This window comes from Zosterops lateralis (genome assembly GCF_965231275.1).
Source record: "Zosterops lateralis genome assembly, chromosome: 20".
Lineage (NCBI taxonomy): Eukaryota > Metazoa > Chordata > Aves > Passeriformes > Zosteropidae > Zosterops > Zosterops lateralis.
This window is the reverse complement of record NC_139780.1, coordinates 7,573,453-7,585,961: the sequence shown is the minus strand read 5'-3', so window position 1 is coordinate 7,585,961 and position 12,509 is coordinate 7,573,453. Positions and strand designations below refer to the sequence as shown.

At 38.1% G+C, this 12,509-nt stretch overlaps 1 protein-coding gene across 2 annotated transcripts in view; it reads left to right on the top strand.

Moving 5' to 3' along the window:
- RABGAP1 (RAB GTPase activating protein 1) overlaps nt 1-12,509 on the top strand; it is a 62,395-nt gene that overhangs the window by 16,666 nt on the left and 33,220 nt on the right. For both annotated transcript variants that reach the window (XM_083875698.1, XM_083875699.1), the window contains exons 10-13: nt 328-497; nt 3,083-3,257; nt 3,875-3,968; nt 7,428-7,578. In XM_083875698.1, coding sequence (XP_083731824.1) covers nt 328-497; nt 3,083-3,257; nt 3,875-3,968; nt 7,428-7,578 — 590 coding nt within the window. The remainder of the gene's footprint in view (nt 1-327; nt 498-3,082; nt 3,258-3,874; nt 3,969-7,427; nt 7,579-12,509) is intronic.

Below are 12,509 nucleotides of genomic sequence, written 5' to 3'. Positions count from 1 at the left end.
CACTGTGTAGTTAAGTGCACACATCCTCTATAATGTTTAATGAAGGTTTTGGATCCATTTCAGTGGGATTTGAAAAAGCAGAATTTTTATTCTCTTGAACAGGATCATTTTCTTGGCTTAAAGACTGCAGTTTCTTTAGCCTCTAGTAAATAGTGATCCAATTTCCGTATTTTGAAACTTAAAAGGTTTTTAAATGTTAAATTAGGGGGAAAATCGATTCTGAAAAGGGGAGTTTCCTTTGTTCTTCCATTTTACTGGGAAAGGGGTTATGGAATATTTTATTTGAAATATTTGTTTTCATATTGTGGCTTCATTTCCTCTCTCTAGATAAAGTGTTGTTCATGACCACTGCTGTGGACTTGGTGATAACTGAGGTGCAGGAGCCAGTTCGATTCATTCTGGAGACTAAAGTCAGAGTTTGCTCACCTAATGAGAGGCTGTTCTGGCCCTTCAGCAAACGGAGCTCAACTGAAAATTTTTTCTTAAAATTAAAGCAGGTAATGCATTAAAAAATAAAGAAATAAAATTAACAATTAATAGGCTGTTTCTGTCTATGATGGCCAAAACCTTTACTAATATAATGTTCATGATGCAACATTTTCCTTCTGAGTCAAAGAGATAAAATAAATGCACTTCACTTTTAGGAAAGCTACCCTTTATTGTGCTGATTGTTGCTGGCTATCTGCAGTTCCATAAAGAGCCTGAAATAGCTTTTTTGATAGCTTTGATGAGTCTGCGAAGTTACAGAGAGGCTTATGGATTTTCCTGCCAAACCACAGCAAGAAAAGGAGCAGAGGATTTATCTGCAAACTGAAGCTATGCTGACACTTGCTGCCTTAAGGGTGTAGAGGGGTAATGGTGTAAAATTAAGGGTTAAGAGGGAAAAAAAAAAAAAGTCCTTACTGTAATCCTGGTGACATGGTATCTGATATATCTCTAAACTTATTTTGTCATACAAACTGAACATTTCTTTTAAAGTTTTTTTAGGTGAGCAAACATCCACATGAAATTCCAAAGGAAATTATTTTTTGTCAAAGTCTGTTTTCTCCTTCTGCATTGTTGGAAACAGAGATTTCACACATACCCCAAGTTTGCCCTGGGGGAAAAAAATCCAAGCAACCACCAAAAATCCCTAGAACTTGTTAAAAAATTTTGCTGTCTTTTCCAACTTACTTTTTTACCCATCTACTAAAAATGGAAGCATTATTTCTGTCCAGAATATTCCTGATAACAGTACAAGGCAATAACTTAGTCTCAAAATAAGGCTGGTAAGTTGAAGGTTCAAGTCACTAAAGAGACCATGTACTTGAAATAGCTGCTGTTCTTCTGCTCTAGAAATTATTGTTCTGAAATGAAAGTCCTTTTTGAAGAACTGGAAATGTATAAAAGCAAATAACAATGTGGATGTACGTGCTCTCTCTAGGCTTAGCAATTCTGGCTGCAACCCAAAAAGAAAGCAGTGTTGGAGTCCTGATTTCTTGATAAGTGTTCTTATTTAAAGAGGTTTTCAGTTAAGCAAGAGGCTTTTCTTCATTCTTTTTACACTTGCCTTTAAGTGCTAACAAAGAATGGCATCTGGGTAGTAACAAAGATGAAGTTCACCAAGGATTCTTTTTCTATGTTAAAAAACCCACAACCTTTCCTTCAAAATATAAGGTGGAAAAATTCTTCATGGATGAGCTTAGCCTTTTTATATAGAATATTTTTGAGGTAGAACATGGAGATGTTGAACAGTAGAGGCTGTTGGGCTATAAATATTCTACAGCCTCCAAAAGGTGCCTTTTCTGTTTGGCAGTTTAAAGGAAGCTTATCTTACTGAGCTAATTCTGGATCTTTTGTTTTACCAAATTCACAGACATTCTGACTTATCTTGGCCAATTCTCTTTTTCCACAGACACTGTTGGGTTATCCAGCTTCCAGTGTTTACTAATGGAAGATTATCAAAACTCATAGTGGAAGCAACAAATATAGAATGTACTGCCTGATAAGCCTGGAAGGGAAACCTGTTTCTGTGGAGTCATGATTAGCCTATTAAAAATACAGCTGTGTAGAATTGGCTTATCTTACTTTGGCAGTGTTTCTTTATTCGGAAATAGTGAAAGCAGAGGGATTTTATTGCTCCGATTACATTTAGTGATTTAGTCATTTTTAGTTTTGATGCATTTCTCTTCATTTTTAATGCTCCAAAGAATAAAATTGAGCACTGGGAGCTTAGTGTGGAGTATAAGTATAAATCTTATTTCCCTCTTTTCTTCACCTTCTCTTTTCTGCTCTCTATTTTTATTCATTTAAGAAAAAGAATTCTAAGTCCTTATAATGTATTAGAACTTTAGATCTACTTCACAAAGAAAAATCCTTCTTTAAAGGAAAAGAAGGTACTAAAGTGTTGAAAATTATGGAGAAACTGGGCCACACGTAGACTTTGGGACTCCACAATTTGTGTTGTTGCAGCAATGTATACACAGAGTTGGAAGCTTTGCTAAAGCCACTACCATGGGAAAATCATGGAATCCCTGACTGGTTTGGTTTGGAAGAGACCTTAAAGCTCATCTCATCTTGTTCAAATAAATAGGAACATTTTTTTTTTTTTGGCCACTATCAGTATCCCCAGAAACCTTTTCTATTTTGACTCATCTTATAAATTCTCTTTGAAGGGCAATTTGACATGATTTTAAAGGTTTTGCTTTCAATTTACCACTGCTGTTTAAATAAAAGCCAAGTTGCTGCATGTTGAGGAACCTTCATCTCTTAGACCTGAGATGCATTTATAGCTTTAAAAATCAGTGCATTTGTGTCCCATTCATTTATGGTTGGAAAGATGAGCTCCTCGAGGATGGCAGATCCAAGTGACACTTCTGCCTGTGCCTTTGGGTGCAGCACACTCCCAGCCCATTTCATGGCATCAGAAGCACTGACAGCCTGCACCTTGCATTAGGTGTGTTCCAGATATGAACATTCCTCACTAGAGAGTGGGATGGAAGCTGTTCCTCAGCTCTGTTAGTCCAGAAAGAGAAGGCAGAGCCTTAGGAAGTGATCTGGCATTTGTGATCTGGCATTTCCTCAGTGAAATCTTGTTTCCTAGATCAAGCAAAAGGACAGGAAGAACAACTCGGACACATTGTATGAGGTTGTGTGCCTGGAAAGTGAATCTGAGAGGGAGAGAAGGAAAACCACAGCCAGCCCCTCTCTCCGCCTGCCCCAGTCGGGGTCACAGGGCTCCATGATCCCATCTCCTCCTGAGGATGATGAAGAGGAAGGTAAGAAGCTCCTGTGCTTTTGTGGACTTTGAGAAAGGGCAGATGGTGAATAACATGGTTACAAAAGATATAGGATCCTTTCCAGTCAGAATCTGCCTGACTGACGGGTTATTTCTTGCTGGAATATCTTACTGCAAGATTCAATACCCACTGTCCTGGCATTTTTAGTCAGCCTCTCCCTCGTTTTGCACTTCAGTGTCCTTGCTTTTCTCAGCCCAGGCCTCCTGTGTGGTGTACTTGGGACAATGTGAAAAAGGACTCCTAGAAACTGGGGATTATCATGTAGCTGCTGCCTCTCCCTGAGCAGCTCTGAGCAGGTTTGAGAGCAAAAGGCAAACTGGTGTTATTTGGAAGTGTCTGCAGGCAATGTTTTAGTGCAGAGTCAGACATCTGTGAGAGATGAAACTATACCAGGACCTGCCCAGCTTGTAACTTAATGCATTTTCAAGAGCTTCTTTCTGCTTTTAAAAAATTCTTCTAAAGCAAACCGTGACCACTTCTGAGTATAGAAACATCTGGCCTTATGGCTCTGAGCTGAAATGCAGATAAATTGGGTTTCTGCTTTTCCACTTTTCCTGCTGGCCTTGGCTGAAATGTCCCTTCTGTTCTCTTGGCAGACAATGATGAACCACTCTTGAGTGGTTCTGGAGATGTTTCCAAAGAGTGTGCAGAAAAAATCCTTGAAACGTGGGGAGAGCTGCTGTCCAAGTGGTAAGTGGCAAAATCACATTCTGAAAGTTACAATTCTGAATATTCTCATTATCTCTGCTCCTTCTGCATGGAGTTTTTATTTTCAGAGGCCATTTGATATAAGATTTATAAGATTGGATTTAGTTCTCTATACATCCCCACAGCACCCCTCATTCTCTGGCTTGATGTTTTCTGATTTCTTTAGAGGGTGTTTTAAATACTTTAATTTTTGACTGCATGCTTAATGTATAGAAATTCACTTATGCTATGTCTTTAGTTGGTCCTGTCTTAAAATGATTATTCTACCTATCTTGAGATTCCTTGGGATTTGGTTAAAGGAAAACCTAAACTAAATAGTATAAAGAAAATGCAGCTCTTACTTTGTCTATTTTGCACAGATCACTTCCATTCCTCTTTGTAATTCTGACTGGGTTCACAGCCAATTTTTCCTGCAGCTGTCACATCTTAGTGACTGTAGCTTAAGAAATGGGAGATTTGGACTTGGATAGAGATGATGTTTTTCTTCCCTTATCTAAAGGAAGGCTCCAGAGTCTGCCAAGAAGGAAGTACAAGAGCTCTGCTGTTTTCTCCCTGGAAAATGTCAGTGTTCAAGAAGAGTGTTTCTTGACAGTCCAATTGCTAATGCAACACAATCCTGCTTTAATGAGGGATTTTTTATTCATCTTGAAGTAGCCTGAGCAGTTCCAAAGTTGATGCTGATTGTTGTAAAATTCAGGGGTTTTGTTAGGTTGTTTTTTTTCCTCACAAAAGAGGATGATGGGCAGCATGAGATTGAGCTCAAATAGGTTTCAGTTTGACTCTGGCTATAATTGTGGCCTTTTGCTTCCTGAAGTCAATGAGAGCAGGGCGAGGACTGTGCAGTGAGTCAAAGGTTGAGTGGGGTATTGGATCTAAGGAGCAAGAGAGCAGAGATTGGAGTCAGTTATGCAGCTTAAATGAGAAAAAGTGTTTATGTGACCACTTAGACAGGAATCTCTTTAAATTAAGATCATAACTATTTAGTATTTTCTGCAGTTATTGTTTATTTGAATAAGTAGTTTTCCTTCCAGTTTGATTTTGCACTAAGTGGACACATTTGTAAGAGGGGAAGGCTGTGGTAAAATAATGCATGATCCCTTTTCCCTCTCCTAGATTGAGAGAAATGTCTTTCCCAGATGAGCTCTCTGCATCTGCTGCTGTGAGAAAGTTTCTTTCAACTTGAATTTTTTTGTAACTCTTCCAAGGGCTCAGAGATAATTAAGCCACCTGACTCCCATTGGAAATGTTTTGGCAGCTCTAAGAGGATATGAAATGCTTCTGTGCTAATGCTGGCAACAACTTTAATATGTGTTAAAGGGCTTTCCTTCTTAACTAAAAATGTGTATTTGGAAGCAATGATCCTCCAGCTTTTAACATAAGAGGATTGAAAATCATAAAAATCAAGCTTCAGGTAGTTTCACGCTAATTTTTCAGAACTGTGTAATTAGATTTGTATAATAATTAAATATTTGGTATTTTGTGATACCAACGAATATTTGGCTGATGATAACTGCTGAGTCACACAATTTTCTCATTTAAAAAATAGTTTGGAAGAATCCAGTGTGTAGCCTTTAGTCTACAGCCTTTATGACTGTATTCATTGGAATTCCTGTTGTACTTCCTCTGATCTGAGATTAAAATAAAGCAGTTTTATAGGTCTTTACAAAAACATTGAGTATTTTGTATATAGGAAGTATTTTATATAAAAATACTTACATATTATAAAAGCATAATAAATGCTCTATAAACCTGTCTGTAGGTGTGACTATATATTGATATAAATGTAACTACTATAGAAATATTATTTTTATTTTAGTTGATTTCTTTTAGAGAAAGCACAGTGAAGGAGGACATGATAGTCCTGGGTTCTGTGCAGTAAATACTGATTTAAATGCCTCTCTTGTTAGTCTCTAGATTATTGTGTCAGAACACTGTAGACTTGAGAAAGGCAATAGGGAGTACCAATCTGTGTAAAATTATCATTCACGTATCTGTTAGACTGTTACAAACATTAATAAATGTCAGTTTATCAGGAACATAATGCAGTTAATGTGACACAAGTTCATTTTTCTGCCTGGCTTTGTCTGTCAGTTCTCTTGATAATTTTATCCAGAAGTTTGTCTTTTAGTAACTGCAGAAAAATTGTAATTTCTATGATTTAAGGCCTGTGTCTTTTGGGGATTTTTATATATAAGCCACAAATGAGCTGTTCAGCTTAACATGCTGTAAGTGCATAAATTACATGTAGGTTTAGTTTTTACAACTTACAGTGCTGTAATTTAAGAGCTGTCAGTGGTCTCACTGGAAGGAGCAGCTCAGTTGGGGCTGGCTGGTGCAGTGGAGGCTGCTCCAATGCAGAGGTGCAGTTAGATAACCATGAGAGATGATTTTCAGAGCTCTGTCCCTCCCTCACCTCCTGCTGGGCTGTGAGCAGCTGAGCAGTGTAGCCTTCTGCAAACTGCTCATTTTGGGGTAGTTTGAACTTGGAATTTACATAATGTGACCTCTGTCCTTTAATATTTAATGGAGTGCTTCTGTTTGTTGAATATAATATCTATACATACATATATATGTACATATATAGAAACCACATATATGTTATATATATGATGTATATTGTATTTATTATTCTTATATTAGTATATATTATTTATTATATGTTATTATATTACATTTATTATTTTATTTATTATTATAATATATATATTTATGTGCATATACGTATATCCACATACATATATATGTATATATATAAAAACCACATATATGTTATATATGATGTATGTTGTATTTATTATTATTATACTAGTATATATGATTTATTATGTGTTATTATATTACACTTATTATTTATTATATTTATTTTTATAATATATATATTTATGTACACATACGTATATCCACATACATATATATGTATATATATAAAAACCACATATGTAATATATATGATGTATATTGTATTTATTATTATTTATTATTATTTATTATATTTATTATATTACTTTTATTATTTATTATTATAATATATACTTATGTGCATATACGTATATCCACATACATATATATGTATATATATAAACCACATATATGTTATATATATGATGTATATTATGATGTATATTGTATTTATTATTATATTAGTTTATATTATTTATTATATGTTATTATATTACAATTATTATTTATTATATTTATTATTATATATATATTTATGTGCATATACGTATATCCACACACGTATCCACATACATATATATGTGTGTATATATATATATAAATTTAACGGGAATTGAGAAAACAGTTTGGGAAGTAGTTCTCCAAACGTTATTTCTTTTTCCTGACTTGAATTTCACTCCGAGGTGGGGACTGCCCGGCAGTTGTGCCGTGTGCGGTGTCCCCAGGGGTGCTGGTGGCACTAACGGAGCCCTCCCAACGCAGGCACCTGAACCTGAGCGTGCGGCCCAAGACGCTGTCGGCGCTGGTGCGGAGCGGCGTCCCCGAGGCGCTGCGGGGAGAGGTGTGGCAGCTGCTGGCAGGGTGTCACAACAACGACCACCTCGTGGAGAAGTACAGGATCCTCATCACTAAGGTACCGCGGCTTTTCCCAGCTCTTTCCTCTCCTCCATTTCTTAAAGAATGGGAAGGCAGCGGCTTCAAGTGTACTCTTGCCTGAGGGGGCCCTGAGTGTACCTGAATGTATCAAGGAGTGACTGTGATTCAGTCCTCCAACAAAACCCCTGACAGAGAGCTGCTGGTGGCATTACACTGCTTTCTTTTTACAGTCCTGTTTCACTCAGCTGAGTTCTGAGTTTGTGAAAAATAAGTATCCTATTAATTGCTTTCATAATGGACAAATTAATTTTCTTTGCTGGTTTGGCTTTTCCAAATAGAAGCTGAATTTTGTTGTGTTGTCTCAGTGTTTATGCTAAAAATCCAACAGTAGTAGAAATTGCAGCCTTTCTGGGTAGAAAGAAAACAGAACAATGTGGATGTTTTTGCATTAGACAGCAGTTTTGTGACTTCTTATTTTGAATGCTGACCTCAGTAAGGTAGGAAGAGGATTTAACAATTGTACATACAGACATCACTCGGGGTTCTCAAAGTTCACGGAACAAATGGGTCACAAAATGAAATGTCACTTTCTTATCCAGAAAACTGATGTGTTAATTTGGATTTGACCATTATCTGTATAGCTACGTTGGATTTTATTGCTTTCATCAAACATGCAAGTCTAGAAGGACTGTATTAGAAATTATTAATGATGCAGCTTTAGTACAAATATAACAGAAATTAATTATTCACCAGTTAAAAAGCAAAACAAGTGAATCAGACTTTGTATATCTATATTCTGATGGCACAGATTCAGAAGGAGCAATTAAAGACCTTATTCTGAGGGCAGGAGGGCTTCTGAAATTAAACTCAGTTTCTGTTAGAGTCATGCAGGAAGGATCCTACATGATGAGAATGAATCATTTTAGATCAGCTAAAAATGTTCTGCCATAAGTATTTTCATATACTTGGTGAATATAGAAAAAACTTGATCCAAATTCCTTAATACTGGTTTATGCATTGTAGAGCTGTAAGTTGAATTTTATGGTGAATAAATCACATAAGTAATGTGGAGGTTGAGTCCTCTGGCAAGGAGTGATCACACCTATCCTGTTGTGTTATTTTAATTGCCTGGTGAGTAGTTGTCAGCCTCACTTGTTTCAGTGTTTTGGTATCAGAATGCAAAAGATGATGTCTTTGTGGCACAGTTGGTGACACGTTCTGCTACTATCTTTGTCAGCTGGAAGGGGATAGTGTAACATTTCATTTTTAAACCTGTGAAACCTTTCCACTCCTTTGCATTTGGCTGAGACAAAGAAAGTAACCTGTAATCTCGTGTATTGGAAGCATCACAGTAGTCCAAGTATAAAGGAGGGTAGGCTGCTGGTGTACTGTGTTCTGCTCAAAAGCATTGGCTATACCTGCAGTGGCCATTCAGCACAGAAACTAATTAACAAATTAGAGAGAATGGGTCCTGACTGACCATTTTCAGGCCCTGCTGTAGTCTCATGAGGTCTGTAGTTTATCACCAGCATGCTGCCTTAGCCAGCTCAAGCAAATGAAAATGAGATTTCCCTAATCTGGAGGTGCCATGTTAGTCCAATGCCATGGCTGTTTGTTCTGTTGTGACTTAAATATGGAAACAGTCTGGGACTGTTCCTCTAGAAGGGACAGAGGTTGGTGTTTGAGAACAGAAATATGTGCATGGTTCACAGGGGAATTGGGATTTCTTCAGTCTGCAGGCAGTGGAAGACGTGCAGGGTTTTAAATAGGGTTATCTCTCAGTGGCTGTGTGGAGGTACTGAAGAGGAGAACGAGCAAAAAATGCAAGGATTGTTAGGGAGGCTGAGGAGAACATGGCCCAGCAATATAACATTTAGAGACCCTTTGCATGTAGTCTATGCCAAGAATATAATAATGCTGGGCTGCACTTTGGCCTTAAATTTTTGTTTTCATGCCTTTCTTAGGCATAAATGTGATAATTTTGGAGTTCTAATGTGACTAATTCTTACTGCTCTTTAAATAGCAGCTCAGTTACAGTCAGTATGCACACTGCATAGGAGTAAATGTTCCTGGGAAAAAAAAGTTAATTATATGAAGACAAGGGTCCATTATATTACATTGCTTTCCCATCTTTGTAATGCTTTGCCATGTTTTGCATGTCACTAATTCCAATTCTTCTCTGGCAAGCCTGCAGTTATTTGTATTACCATGCCTTGAAGGGGCTTTATGTGAGAATAACTGCTGTGGTGTAGTGCAGGAGCACAAGGAGTCCATGGAAAACCTATGCCCTGGAATGTGAGCAGGAGATGCAGGAAACCTGTGTGAGTGCTCATAATGCTCATAATCCCTTCTGTCTTCATGTTGCCCTCTGTTCCTGTAGCTGCATTTGATTTTTGCCAGGCTTTTCATGACCCCATGCAGCAGCACAGTCCCAAATTAATAAGGATCTGTGTTGACAGCTGCCTCAAAACCTCCTGCCCTGTTTCAGGGATTTTTTTCCCTTCTGCACAAGATGTTGGATGCTGCACCCCAGGATTTCTTCTGGTGGTTGCTTTCCTGGGCAGGCTCAGGTAATCTCTGGTTTTTGCTTTCCTTTGCAAATTAATTGCTGCAAGGACAGTTTGTTTACTGTTGAATTGTGGCTACTGAAGGCTTGAAAAGGAAATATCTCCTGTTGTGCTCTACTACAGAGAAGAGCAGTGTCTGGCTCTCTTCTTGAATATGACTTAAAAATGGCATTGAAACTGTGTTTCAAAGTGTGCTCCTTGTGTTTTAGTCATCATGACAGCACATATTAATGGTTTGCTCTGGTTTTCTTTGCCACACGCTGGCTGGGGTTTTGTTCTCTGCGCTTTTGTTATTGCAGGAAGGTTGAAGTTTCACCATCATGGTGCTTCCGTGAATTACTTTTGAGAATTTGCACACCATCTGTGTGCAATAATAAAGCTTTTAGCAGCTCCAGATTGCCACGCTCGTGGTGGGGAGCGTGGATGAAGGCCAGCCCAGTGAATTAAGGTCATGTCCGTACTGAGGACAGAAAGCAAGCTGTAGGTAAAACGATCTAGACAATCCCTGGGAGAGGCAGCTGGTCCTGGTTGCACTTTGGCAATCACAGTTCTGGCTGTTAATCTTCAGCCACTGAAGGCAGCAGAAGACATGTGGGGACTCACTCTAGGTATTAACAGACACCTGCAAGAAAAATACTGCATATTCTTGACAGGCCTAGGTGGATGGAAAGTGTTGTTGAGTAGAAAATGTGTAAAGCAAGCCAGACAGACTAAAAAAGATAAATAATCATGGTAGAAAGTGAAGGAGACAACAGCCACTTCTCAGACCAATTTTAGAAAGGATTAATACAACTACTGCATCTGTCAGTGGAGAAGTTCTTCATAATATCAGCATTAAAACCTGACATTTACAATATTGAGGAGAAAATAAAAAGCTTGTGGATATAGGTCTGTGTGGGAGGAAGTAATGTCGAAAGGAAAAAACCATGAACTGTTGTACCAGATAAATACACTATATTAAGAAAATTACAACGTGAGAGGGACATCTTGTGGCACAAATAAAATAAAAAATAATAGTCCAGTGTCAGGAGGAGCATCCTGGAATGTTACCCTGGGGTCACCATTTCTGGGAGAAATCCTAGGCCTGGTAAGAGATTAATTTGTTCTAGTCTTTCTTATACTGCTACCCACTTTCTCATCTTCCCACCTTTTTGTCTCCATGAGACGAGGATTATAGAACACAGACGTTCTACCAAATATACTTGTCTGTCTTGGTGCAAATGATGCTAGTTTTTAATGAAGAAATAGATTAAAATGTCACTACCGTTATTTGACTGAAAGTGTTGTCATCAGTAGCTTAAAATGTGACAGAACCTTAGCTGTGGGTGGTTAACACTTATTTTCCACTTGTATCACAATCATATTTCCATATGTTCCTTTAAATTAAAAAGAATACATTGAATTTTCAAGAGGACAGAGGGCCATGACTGTGTACAATCAACTGAAATGGAACCTACCCTGCATCTCTGCATCACAGTGTAGCCTTGTCAGTGTGCCTGAACCTTGAGATTCCTTGTTTGATTAGTTTTGATCACATGTGATAAAAGTTTAATTATCTTTTACCAGCAGCAATTTTCCCAGGAGTTGTCATTGTAACTTTGAATAATTTCTGGAGTACTTTTCATTGCCTTGGACGAGGTGGTGCTGTACCATAGTGGAGTGGGGGGAAGTCTCTACACCACAGCAGCATTTTCAGTCTCACAGACCTCAGGCACACGTTTTGGTGTCTTTAGGAGAGGTTCTGCACCCAGCAGAGAGCTGGGGAGCAGCCACTGTACCCCAGTTACCTTCCAAGTGCAGTTTTGCTTCACCTTCTGAGCTGTGGTGCAGGGGCAGGAGGAGGTGCAGCTATTACTGCTTTGGATGTTTTAAGCAAGCAGGAGTGAGCTGGCAAGAGCACTGAGCACTGCTCTCAGCTTCAGAGAAACAATAGAATGTCAGTTAAAGGAAAAAACAGACGTGGCTCTTCTACAGAAAATACCTCAGCTCTAAGGGCGTTAAGCTTTTCATAAAAACCTGAACACTGGGGAGTTCTTGATTTCATGGTGCATCTTCTGTTTAAAAATTTCAGCAGCCAGATGTTGTTTTGGTTGGGGTTAGTATTTCCATTGCTACCTTGTTTTTATGTATCTGACAGAGAAAGTTGAATGTATCAACATACATTTTCTTGGGGCTGTTTATAATGTGTCTATTCATGCCCAAGGATCCAGAAATACTGTTTGAATCAATCGGTATGTAAATCATTCTCAGCTTTGGAAAGATAGGAGATCATTTCTCCAGCAGTAATTCAATCATAGCTTGTTTTTTGTAAATCCACAATACCCTGGCCTAAATTTAATTCAAAGTTTATGTTTCCTAGCTACAGTTCTAGTACCTCAGTTGCCATGAGTAGAAGCACCAT